Genomic DNA, 12,600 nt, shown 5'->3' on the forward strand with positions numbered 1-12,600 from the left:
TCTACCTGTAATATAAAACTTCTCACAATTCATGTCTTGAAATAACACCAGCCCTGATTCTTCTAAATAACTTTATTCCACATTATTTATTGTAAAAGATCTTTCAAAAGGTACATACATAGCTTTGTACCCTGAAAAGGGAAGCTGGCGGCACGCACTCCAAGTCTCCCAAAGTGCAAAACTCATAGATGGTAGATAAAGCGCATGCCAGGGAAATGGCCAGAATAGTATTCTCGCTGTTCTCAGGAGCTCTGCACTAGGTTGGGCTCAGAGAAGAAATGGATACGCACAGATCTTCATTACCAATAAATGACCTTCTTATTTCATTTCATTTTCAAAAAGCAAACTTCTGCAGTCATATTCAAAGCAATGTCTTCATGCAAAGCCCTGGTTTGTATTACACACTACCCTATAACTAGTCCTACCATAGCTGAGCAGACACGACTGAGGCAAATGGCAGCAGCCACCTGCAATCACCACATCAGTTTAACACATCATGGTCTGTCAACTACTAGCTGGGATGGTCAGCAAAGATTTTACCCAATTAATACGCTTGAAAAGCAGCTGAACATATCGAAAAGATACACTCACAGCTCTTCAGGTTTGTAAAAGAGAATCCATGCCATCTTCCTTGGTGTAGCCCAGGGATATCTAGAACTGAAAACACAAATATCTACAAAGCAACTGATGGTTTGGCCTCCAATGTTGAGGTGCAAAACTTGCGGCTTCTCCCCACGCAGCATAGAGTATCCCTGACCAGTGGGATATACAGCAAGAGGGACATTCGGAGAAGAAAATCAACCCTTCAAGTCAACAAAGCCTCTGCAAAAATCAGGAGAGCAAGACTCGGGAAGGACCACTGTAGACTTTCAGAGCCTTTAACATGCCATAGCTAGCAGCCTGCCAGAGCCATACATTACTAATGTGCATGGACTTCTATTTTGTGTTATTCATGTATCGTTGTTTGAGCACACAAAGTGGGAGATTTGGAAGGAGGGATGGAGTGAAAGGGTGTACTGATACAGTATGCTCTCCGACTGCTGCTAGGTAACCCTCTGATGCTGAGCTGGCATTGGTGCAGTTCAGAGGAATGAAGCTTTCAAATACCAAAACACCCATACGGCATTGCCCGCTTTGCTTGTGAGCTCTGAACATCCCGTCATCAACACTGGCCAGCCCCTATAATGAGCTCCTGCTGAAAACCAGCCCTTACATCTATGACTAATATCTTCTACTGTCACAGGGCTTTGACTAGACCTGCATGGCATGCAAGGAGATGTTACTCAACAGAGTTATGGGCAGCCTGGATCTGGACGTTCTGCATGGCCAACGCTGGGGAAGCAGCCCTGCAGTGACAGCAGAGACAAAGCCCTAGCTTGGACCCTTCAAATCAAGGCTGGCCATTACTAGCAAGGCAAAGAAATTTGCACTGCTTTACAAGTAGCTTAAGCAACTCGCTACTGTCTTCTGGGTTAGCCATCTGCTACCGTTCAGTAGCACAAACATTTTGTTAAAGCAGCAAAGCTTCCTGAAACACACTGATTTCCTTCCATACAAAGGGGCCCCAAATTACTCAAAAGATCCTACAGACATTTCAAAGTTTCACTATTTGCCTTCTCGGTTTTTACAGGGACCACTTGTAACCATAACAAAAGTTTGGGTTTTTTTAAAAATATATATTTATACAGCACAAGCAGCTTAAAATATATATTCGCAAGACGCCCCTCTTGCTGAAAAGGCCAAATGGCTCCTTTCTTATTGCCAAAAATCTTGCAAACCCTATGGCTAATTTTATGGAGGCTCTTACGTTTGTATTCATAGGGTCTGTTTCTGCCACCCTTACTGCAATTATTAGCAGCCTGTTCTGCAAGGCTCCGGTCTTAAGAAAAAACTTGCTTCTCCCCAATGAAAGCAACAGGTAGAATGGTGGAAAAATGCTAAAAATAATCCCCTCTCTCTTCAGGCACACCACCTTCTTTCAGAAACATCCATACTAACCCATCAGCTACTCTGATGCTTGCCCCCACCAGACCCTGAGGTCCATCAATTACCTGAGCTCTCACTTCAGCTCTCTCCACTGGGCTGACATCCTTCCTCTCTCCCTGCTGGTGCTAGAAAAAAACCACCAACTTGTTTTCTCTTGTATTTCTTTCTCCCTCCTCTCCGCCAACACATACATGGACGGTTCCTTCCCTCCATTCCTAATGGGGAGTGTGGAAACCATCCTCTCCCAGACATGCTCCCACTGCATCACTGTGCAGGCACAGCCATGCCCACACCAGCCTTCCTGCATCGCTACGACTGCCCTGTGCCAGCACAACGTGGGACAGCTTGCTTGCCACCACCACAAGGAAAGATCTAAGCCAATACAAAGCCATTTCCCTTTTAACTTTACTGAAGTGGTGGTCTGAAATCTATTTCCACCCCTCCAAGGTTTCGCACTCATTCCCATTCCCATGTCACATCATCAGCTTCAGGTTTCCAGCCCAACCTACACAGCGTGGTACCAAACACGACCAGAACCCCACAATGTCTCACAGCACTCATCATTCCTCCCTGAGGGTAATTTAAGCAGCTGTTTTTGCTGGAAAGTGAGGGAAGTGAGGAAAGGGAGTGTGTTTGCGGAGGTGTCTGGCCCTCAGCAATCAGCACTTCCAAGGGCATGGCACGTCCCCCCACCGGGGACTGAACTGCTGGGAAGGCAGCTGAGGAGCACGTACGGTCTGAGACATCTCGTGGCAATGAACAGGTATTACCTTGCACTCAGCAACTGAAACCCAGCAGCTCTGACCCTGACTGGGAAGGGCTTTCACGAAGACGCACATGGTGCCCGCTGAGCAGTCGGTCCCCTGACACCGATTTCAGCAGGCACTCACGCTCCCGGAGGACCAGCTTGACTTACGGTAGCCAGTAAGAGCGAAGAACAGGAACTCAGCGCCCTGGCACAGCAATCATCACATTGCAAACAAAAAGAGTACAGTACTACACACATCTAACTAACAAGAAAATTTGGCTTGCTAATATTGCTGTTTAAGGTTTAGACTTTCTAGGTTTTCAATACTGTTGCTGTGCCATCACAGAAGAGCTTATTTTTTCTGTTTAATTTTGTTTTCTGTTGGCTTTGTTTCTTTGGGAAGAGAGCAATTTCTTCTGTGTCTGCAAGCACCAGACACTTCAAGGGATGGAAGCCCTTCGGGATCTTCTTGGTGGGTCATCATGGTAGGAAAAGGTATTCAGGTCTTTACAGCCACGCTCTCCGAGTGCAGCTCTTCCCCTCTCCTCTGCGTACATACAGCTTTGGACCTGAGACTCGGGAGCAGGGCTCCAGCATCACCAAAGCTGCCCTAAGATCCTACAACACAGCAAGTATCTAGATCGATAGTAAATCATTTCACTCTCAAAACAAACAAGTTAAGGAACACAGAAGTCAATAAAAAGCAGGAATTAAAAATCACTTTCTAAACAGTCCCAAGTAGACTCTGAAGTTGACTGGCTGGAATGTATGGAAAGCTGGGATACCCTACATTTTCAGGCTCTCCAAGCCTGTGCTTATAGTCTCTTTCACCAGAGAAATGTGACCTGATCACCAAGCTGAATTTATCCTCAAGCACCTCTCTGTGGTGCAGCTGGATTAACATCCCCAGACTGGAGAGGAAGACACCAAGCCTCATCAGTTTGCAGGTTCAATCCAGCAAAATAATATGCATGTACTTCCTTCAGCTGTGTCCAGCTATTTCAGGGAGTACCACCACACACAGCAGATAAGCATGTGTGTAAGTGTATCGCAAATCACAGCCCAATACACAATAGACAAGAGGCAGTCTACAGCAGGGACAACATCAGAACCCGTGTCCTGAGTCATGGAGGGGAACTTGAGCCCGTGCACCCCTCTCCACCTCAGGGGAGAGTCAGCTCACCGCTTTGCAGGGATGCTACGTGCAACGACAGTACAAAACCAACAGTCTCTTACTGAGGTTTGATAAAACCCTGCAGAGATACTACTGAGCATCTCGGAAAAGATTTCAGTCATTACTTCTTGTTTGGAAAGTTTCAAGCAGAAGAGTACAGCGGCTTAGGTTGGGCAGTTCTCCAGCACCACAGTGCGGAAAAAGCATTCAACTCATTTTGAAACCAGGGCCGATGGAGCCCAGGAAAGGTGAGATGTCACTTTGAAAGTCTGTCTCAGACCTATGAATGAAACCAGGTCTTGTGATCCCCAGCCCACCTCCCCAGTAATAAGACTGCAGACGCTTACCAAATACGTATATTAAAAATACATGCAACCTGAAATCAGGCTGAAGTCTCAGTCCATGGCTCAGACGGACCCTTTCCATCACTGCCATTCGCTCTTAAATTGTTTATAATATATTTACTTTGGGAGACCAGAAACGTCAAACCGATAGCACAGGGAGGAGAGAAGCGGACGCGAAGCTCAGCTGACGCAGACGGTAAGGCTGCGTACACATAACCCAGAGCACCCACTCCTGCAAAGTGCGGCAAGCCTTCTGCCAAGTCTCCGGACTGCCGACGGCTTCATGCTGCTACAGTCTCTCCGTGCGTGAGCTGCGGGGCCATCTGCAAAGCATCCAATGTGGTCTTTAGACCACACAATTATGTCACCAAACTCGGCATGGCTTCAAAAGGTGATGAAAGGGAAAGGCATTCAGACTACGCGAAAGTGCAGCTCAACTGCTCATGCAGGGCCAGATGCTGACACCGTTAGCTATTTCAGCAGGGCTGCCACGTGAAGCAAGACACTACCCAGCAGGAATAACAGCATCTAAATCCAGCCCCCCATCTATCTGGCCGCAGCCTGCATGCTGGGATGCTCTGGCCCAAGGACCTCAGCAGCACAGGCAAAACTAAATGCTGGCTTCCCAAGGCCGAAAAGATGAGGCCCGGCTACTTCTGCAGCAGGAAAGCAGGGACCAGAGAGCAAACCTCCAGGGCTCGCTGCTTCTGATGCTGCCGGTGGGGCGGCAGAGGTGGGCACGGTGTGCTGCTCCCACGCTTCCCTCGCTCGGCAGCGGGAGCACCCGGGGGCTCTGCGAGGGCTGGCCAGGCGGGTGGCAGGGCTCGGGCCGGGTGCTGGATGCCGTGAGCCACCAGCCACGGCAGCATGGTTTGCCAGTCACATCTGCTGCTTTCTGTTGTGGGAGTTTTAAGGTAAACTCGGTAGTTGTTGCCTGTTACCAACTAAACCCCTTCCTGCCACATACGCCCTTCCAAGGATGCCACTCTGAGAGGAGGGATAAAGCACTTCTTTACAGAGTACCACAACAAATTATGTTGACTATTCAATTGCTCTTATTTTTGCCTTCTTTTCAGAGACAAACTAACATTCCAGCTCCAGCAGTTCTGCACTTTTTCCCAAAAAACAGTTTCAGCCAAAATATGGCAGCCAACTATACAGTAAACATGACGACAAATAACCATTTGAAGAGTTGCCTCTTATTTTACAGCAGATGTATATATTAAGAACGACCAAATCCTCCAGTGGAAAAAATAATTAGTTTTAGCGCCAGAAAAATACAACAGTCGGAAAGATTTGCTGGAACCGGGAGCGTTGCGAGATGCCCAAGAGGACTTGATGAGTAATAGTGAAATAGCTGCGCTGGAACAATGAAATATGAACACACTCCACAGTCCTCAAAGGGTAATTTGCTCTGTTTAATGAAGAGCTGATTTGATGATCAAGTTACTCAGTGAAGAGGGGTGATTTAAAACGCACACTTCTCCAGACCGCTTTCTAATACCTACATAGTTAAATTTGGATGTACCTTTTAGGTCTTCTTCCAGGGCAAGAAGAAGCTTGGACTGCTTTCCTTACAACAGGATTTCAGTATTCCAGCTCATGTAACTAACAACGTTCCCTTTGTTTAGGAAAAGCTCTCTGTTTAGAGCACACAATTTCTACAAGACTTTGGTCTTTCTTCCACCTTTCCTCGTTTCTCCACTCCTCGGGGCTATCTGCTTTAAATATAGACCAACTCTGCCAAATGCAAGCACCTACACCAAAACGGGGCCACACACGCAGACTGATTTCAGAGGCACTGAAGCGCGGTCGGCTCTTGCCGCAGCAGGGGGGTGCGACACAGCCGGGGTATGCACATGAGAAGAGCTCCCACGTCCCGCAGCGCAGATGTAATTCATGAAGGGCTAACGGCGGGCTGCTCGGGATGATGACTGCTGCTCGGGAAACATATGGTACAACCTACACAGATTTTAACCATTCCAAAAATGCTGTGAATGGTACGATGATCTTAAGGGTCTTCTCCAACCTTAATGATTCTATGATTAAAACACACTGAAGCCTGAACATGCATTTGCAGAAACTCTGAAGGGCAGAGGAGGAGAGAAGACCTTACATTACACCCCAGAGAGCAGTCCTGGGGAACCGGGGAGGAAAAATCGGTGTCTGCAGAGCTACGCGTGCCAGAAACCCAGAAGCCGTGTGCCTTAGGAGGGCAGGACACGGGACAAGAGGTCTGGAGAGAGGCAGGTACCAGGATCCCCTCCAGGACAAAGGAGGCGGAGGAAGCTCAGCAGCCTGCACAGGTCTGGCTGGGGACCAGAGGCACATGAGCTGTCAGCACAACCTCCCATCTCCCCAGGCAAGCCAAGACCACGCAATGAAGGAGCCACCGTGTAAACACCATTTGATGTTGCTCTTGTTAACTCTGCTACCAGTATAGCAGTTAAGCACTCAACCGTGTGGTCCACCGTAAAAAAAACTCTTTTTCATTACAAGCTTGTCTAAGGTTTAGAGGAACCAGGGAAACCTGACACTTTCCAGGTGCTTGTATGTCCCCAAAGGAAATGAATCCAACTAAGGAGGTGCTGCAGGCAAACACTGCTGGTGCCCGCAAGTAAGAATAAATGCAAGAGCTGGGGTCAGAGCATCAGGAGTCCATCTGCCAGGTGCAGGGTCACTGCAAAATGCCCTTGCTGGTTTAAATGCCCCTTTGGTAAGAGGCAGGCAGTGGAGATGCAGGCTGAACCATACCATCCCTCTAAATCCCTAAACATCCAGGGTGTGGAGGAGAACTGAGAAACGTGTGTCCTAGAGGCTCAGGGAACAGACAGCAAAGCAAAAGATCTCAGCAGCTCTTATTTGTTAAATCTTGTGCTTTTTAAGCCACTGTCTTGATCTTGGCAGTGCTTACTTTGGCACTGCAGTTTGTGAACATTCAACACAGATTGTAGGTCTTGCAGCCAACAGCACAGCAGAATAAGCAGCAGTATAGCAAACACATATAAGAAAATGTAAATGTGATTTCAAAGGCTTTATACTGGATCACACACAGCGAAGGATCTTCCAGATGACCTCCCACTTCTTCCAAATACCCATCACTCCTCTATTGCCCTGAAAATGTAAGCCATACCACCCCTCAGAGGCTATGGTGTCAGTGCAAACACAGACAAAACGCAAGTTCTCAGCCCACATGGAAGCAAAACACTTGGGCTTCTCACGAGCCAGAGGGAAAGGATCTCCCCAGCTTCAAGATCTGCTGCTCCCCTCTGGGTTTCACTGCCTCGTAACTTGGCAGTTCATCCCTCCCTCCAGTGCTGGGCAGGGGCACAGGCTGCAGGGGTGAAGCGATCTCTCATCTTGGGGAATAACAAAAAAAACACTCATAGTTCCAAGCAAATATAATTTCAACTGCACTCAAAGGAATAAAAGCAATCCTGTAGCACAACACACCAGTGAAATCGTCGCTGCTTTACGGGGCTGTAAAACAGAAAAGACAAGTGGCGATAAAAGACAAGTGGCGATAAAAGACAAGTGGGGGATAAAAGCACAACAGGGAGCGCTGGTACCTGCCTGAGGGAGCAGCGCAGTGTCTGCAGCGCTGGGACTGCCCGCTCAAGGCTGCACAAGAGCGCGGTACGCCTGCAGCTTCGGGGAGCAAACAGCAGCACGGTGCTTCCCGAGAGGAAGGCTCATCAACGTCTCCACCATTCCCTCTGGAAAAGCAACCACTTCACCTGCTTAGTGCCTTAGCAGTCTACGGGAGGCATAGCTAAACATCCACGCTCCCTCCTCTCCCTGAGCAGAAATCACACACAGAACAAGCGGTAAATGTTCCCGTGATACACGCATGGACCTCCCTATGAACGGTTTGCTTGGGCAGGCAAGGGAGGAGTTAAGGAATACTAATTCATGAAGACAGGTAACTCAAGTTAAACAAGATAAGCAGATCCTGACATTTCAAAACTAAAAAAAAAAAAAAAAAAAAAAGGTGCTGGTTTTGCTGCAGGTTTTTGAGTACTTGGGATCACAGTCAGGCTACCAAACACAGGCTCACTCTGGAGGTCTTTGGTCAGGAAAAGGTTCCAGTCCTGGTTATACCTAAACTGCAGCAGTGTAAATTTAAGAGACCCAAAGCCTCATGCCAGCACATCCCGATGCCACCTTAGCCACACACCTGAGCACTTCCCCAGTGATGGAGAGAGGTGGGTGACACAGTGACACAGCTGCCAGCTGGAGAAGCCATGGGTCCTCAAAGAGCACCAGAAATTGAGCCTGGTGAAAACACTGCTTTGCTTTATTGATCTGAAGATAATGGACCACCTGCAGATGGCTACAGACTTGCAGCAGACATAAAGTCCAGCCTCAGTTATCTTGAGATTCAGAAGCCACATTTACCATTTCAGTGTTCTGCCTGAGAAATGTCAGCATCACTTGAGCACTGAATGTGTCTGAGGAAGGAGCTGTATTTTTGGGGCATATGAATGCTCACTCAATGCACTGGATCATACAGACAAGATCCCATTCCCTCTGCAGGCAGAGAGAAAGCATACCGTGTCTTTATTTTGCTCCACGATCTACTCAGCCCCCCTCTGTTTTCTTTCTGTATAGCTCAGCTTCTGAAAGCATCTTCTTAACCACATGTCCAGCCAACCTTGGTCCATGTGCTGTCTGAAGAGCTGGAATTACAGACTTGGACAGCACAAGGGCTTTCGTACCTCTGACACACCCAGAGGCTGGTGCGGAGCTATACAGTTAAGATCATTACAGCGTTGTCCTAAATAACTGAGAAGATACATTCCTTAGAGCTAAATGAAGTGGAAAATTCCCTTCTGCTTTCTCTGTTAATGTCACACAGTCCAGACAAGGAGGGAAAACGAGAGTTAGTGCTGCTGTCAGCAAAGCTCTTGTTCTGGGCTCAGCCTCTTCTTAACTTTCCTCCCAAATTTCTCCCACTGGCCACAGGTGGTGCTTGAATATTGTTTGTATAAAAGCAACGGAGGAGCGTTTCTACAGGAGGACTGCTTTCCGCTGTCAGTATGTGCTCTACATCCTTCCACACGCGGGATCTGGCAGCAAGCAGCAAAAATCTGCCTTGGCAAAACACAAATGGGATCTGCCCCTAAACTGGCTCCAGCACAACACCCTTCTCTTACGCTTCCTTGGCCCGAGACATAGCATTGCACATAGCATTCCCAGGCACATGCCCCATGCTGACTTTCCATTTTGATAAACAGAAGCAAAGTCAAGGACAGCACCAGCCCACTGCCAGACCCTCACTGGGGAAAAACCTTTTCTTTCTTTCCACAGACAAAAAAACGAAGGGCTCTTTCACTTCGTTTGTTGGAGCCCCTCCGCTGAGCCAAGGCAGCCTCCCCATCTCCCAGACACAGCACTTGGGCAAAGGCTCCAAAGCGCAGAGTGAGTCTGGGACAGGTCACCTAGACAGCGCGTGCTGGAAAGGCGAGGACAGGAGAACGGGAAGGGACCATTTCAGACATGGCAAGAAGATGAGAAAGCAAGGCTAAGGGCAGCAAAGACACTCAGCGATAGCTTTTAATCCCTGAGAAAGGACTCCAGCACCCACTAGCCCTCCTGCCTGAGACTGCACTTCTTCAGGGCACAGTCTGGGTTTAGTGGCTTATAAACCACTCTCTAGACTGGAGAAGGAAAGCAGTGCCTGCCCAGCGTGGCCAGCACACCACGAGGGACAAGTAGCACATGTGCAGCCCACACCCGCGTCCCGTACAGCCCCTCTGGGGGTTAACAGCACAGCGTTCCCACTCAAGCAGGTTTTGGTGCGCCGCAGAGGTCCGTAGCTGGGAAGCACGCAGCACTCTGTGCAGTACTATGCCAAGACATTTGGGTTTGTTCAGAAATTGGCTTGGTTTTACAGCACATTGGTGTGGGACTTGCAAACGAAGAAAGACTGCACTGAAAATTTTGGATGTAACATCCATAAAGTTTCAGACTCCCCTAGAATCACTTCAGACATTACACAGTCAGAGAAGCAAAAGCCTGCCTGTGCCCATCAGCTAACTTTTCCTCAGAGACTACGACGTTTCCCATGGATGTTGCCCATGCTATCAGCACACAAACTCCCCTGCTCCCTTCCCTCCTTCTCCTCTCACTTGCCAGCAGGCAGCCCCAGGGACAGCAGATCCGGTTCCCCCTCCATTTCCCACTGCCACAGAGCAGCGCTACTACAAATCCACTTCCAGGAGAGTGAACCCAGGCTTAACCTGGACGGGCACAGCACGGAAAGAGAGACATCAGTGGATACATGGGCACCTGTCAGCAAAGCTGCTCTGTGCTCAGCCTCCTGCAAATGCGCTCTGCCGCTACCCTGCGACTGCGCACCCTGCGAGCCACACGCCGCCAGCAGCCCACGAGGAGAGGGCTGCGCAGGGTCTTCAAACCAGGCTTGAAGATGTTTTCCTTGCTCTAGGTTAAGCAGATTTTCCAGTTTGTTTAGCTGCACATTGAAACGCACCAGGAGCCACGGGTGACATGAGGTCCTGCCCAGCCCTGAGGTGCTGGGAGAGCAAGATGCTCCCGTCCTTGACTGGCTCCTCTGCAGCTACAGCATGGGGCTGGAGATGGGGCAGCCACCGCGTCCAGAGCCAGGGCGCAGGTGTCCCCATACCGCCCTGGCCACTGCAAGCCAGCAGTTAAAACCCGGTGCTGAAATGCCTCCCCGTGTCCCTGTATACCCTGCCTCTAGCCGGGCGCTGGTGCAAAGACCTGGCGGGCACAGGCTGAGGCAGACGCGGGACTCGGCGCTGCCTGCGGCGCCGCGGGGGCTGCAGTTAACCCACACCGCTCCCACGCGGGAAAGGAGGGGGAAGATCCGCCACCCCACGCCAGGACCCCACCTCCAGAGCAGCTTAAACCGGAGGCTGAGAGCCCGGGGAATCCTGACAGCAGCCCCAGCCTCGCCCGGGCTGATCCAGGCTCCGATCCACAGGGCTCCGGCGGCGGGAATGAAGCAAAGGGCGACCTCGCCCGACTTTCCAGAGGGATGCTCGGCGGGGGCTGCCCGGTGTCAGCCCCGTCCACCGAGCGAGCGGGGCCCTTCAGCCGACCCCAGGCGGGGCGGCGGGACCGGCACCCGCTGCCAGCGGGAGGAAGGCAGAGAGGGGCTGGAGGCAGGAGGGAAGGAGCCCTCCGGTGCCCTCAGCGCCCGTGCGGCCGGGAGCGCCCTTGCGGGCTGCAGCCCCGCGGCGGTCCCAAGCGCCGCCGAGCCGCAGCGGGCTGACTGCGGAGGGCCCCGGTCTCCGGCAGCCGCGGGGGTCCCCCCGGCCCTCGGCGCCGGGCTCGCCCCGGCTCTGCAGACCCTCCCTGCCCGCTCGGGTCTCCCACCCCAGCCGGCGGGAGGGAAGCGCTGCCGCGGCCGCTCCGCCCGCCCCGGCGCCGGCGGAGGGACGGGCAGAGGCCCGGGGCAGCGGCAGGTGCCTCGGCCGGGGCGCGGCGGGCGGCCCGGCTCGGCCAGGCGGGGTGACCCCCCGCGACGCCCCGAGGCACCCCGTCGCCCCTCAGCGCTGCGCCCCGAAACGGCCCCGCACCTCCCCGCCGCGCAGCCCGCGGGGGCGAGCGGGGCACGCCGGCCGCGGGGGCCGGCAGCCGCACGCGTGGGCCGGCAGAGGCTCCCCCACGGCCGCGCGGAGCGGAGGCGCCTCCGGGCGGGCGCCCGGGGCGGCTGCCTACCTGGCGCGGCGGCGGGCAGCAGGGCGGCGAGGAGCAGCAGGGCGGCCCAGGGCCCCGCCATGGGGCCGGGGGTCGCGGGGCGCGGGCGGCGGGAGCGGCGGGGCGCGGAGCTGCCGCCCGCCCGGCGTCCGTCTCGGCGGGGCTGCCCCGCTGCCTCCTGCGCGCCCCGCCGTCTCCTCCTCCCGGGCTGCCGGGAGACTGCAGCGGGGCGGCCCCGCCGAGACGGACGCCGGCCCTCCGCCCCCCGCCGGCGCCCCGCCGCCCCGGCCCCGGCCCGCCCGGCACCCGCTGCCCGCCCCGGCCCTGCCCGCTGCCCGCCCCGCCCCGCCCCGGCTGGGGGTGCCGGCAGCGTCCCCTGCCCTCGCCTGCGCTCACCTGGCGCCTTCGGAAAACTTCTCCCCGGGCAGCTCGGAGCCTGTCCCCCGGCACCCCGGGGAGGCTCAGCTGGCCCACGCCTGCTACACACGCACCGTGCTCCCTTCTGCCTCGTCCCCCGTGGCCCTGCGCCCTCCCGGCCGGGGTGGGTGCTCAGCCCCCGGCGGGCACAGGCAGCACCGCCTGCCCGCAACCTGTCTCCTGTGCGGGGCTGGGTGCCCGTGCCTCCCACCCGCGCCTGAGCTCCCGCCCGAGCCATCGGGAGC

General features: G+C 53.0%; 1 protein-coding gene across 1 annotated transcript in view; it reads right to left on the minus strand.

Moving 5' to 3' along the window:
• Window positions 1-12,020, minus strand: part of FNDC1 (fibronectin type III domain containing 1) — a gene marked incomplete at its 5' end in the record, with an annotated part of 72,091 nt that extends 60,071 nt beyond the window's left edge. The window contains one exon of the mRNA XM_082308019.1: window positions 11,960-12,020. Coding sequence (XP_082164145.1) covers window positions 11,960-12,020 — 61 coding nt within the window. The remainder of the gene's footprint in view (window positions 1-11,959) is intronic.
• Between the last annotated feature and the right edge of the window lie 580 nt (window positions 12,021-12,600).

Source organism: Platalea leucorodia (genome assembly GCF_965183815.1).
Source record: "Platalea leucorodia genome assembly, chromosome: 3".
Taxonomy (NCBI): Eukaryota; Metazoa; Chordata; class Aves; order Pelecaniformes; family Threskiornithidae; genus Platalea; species Platalea leucorodia.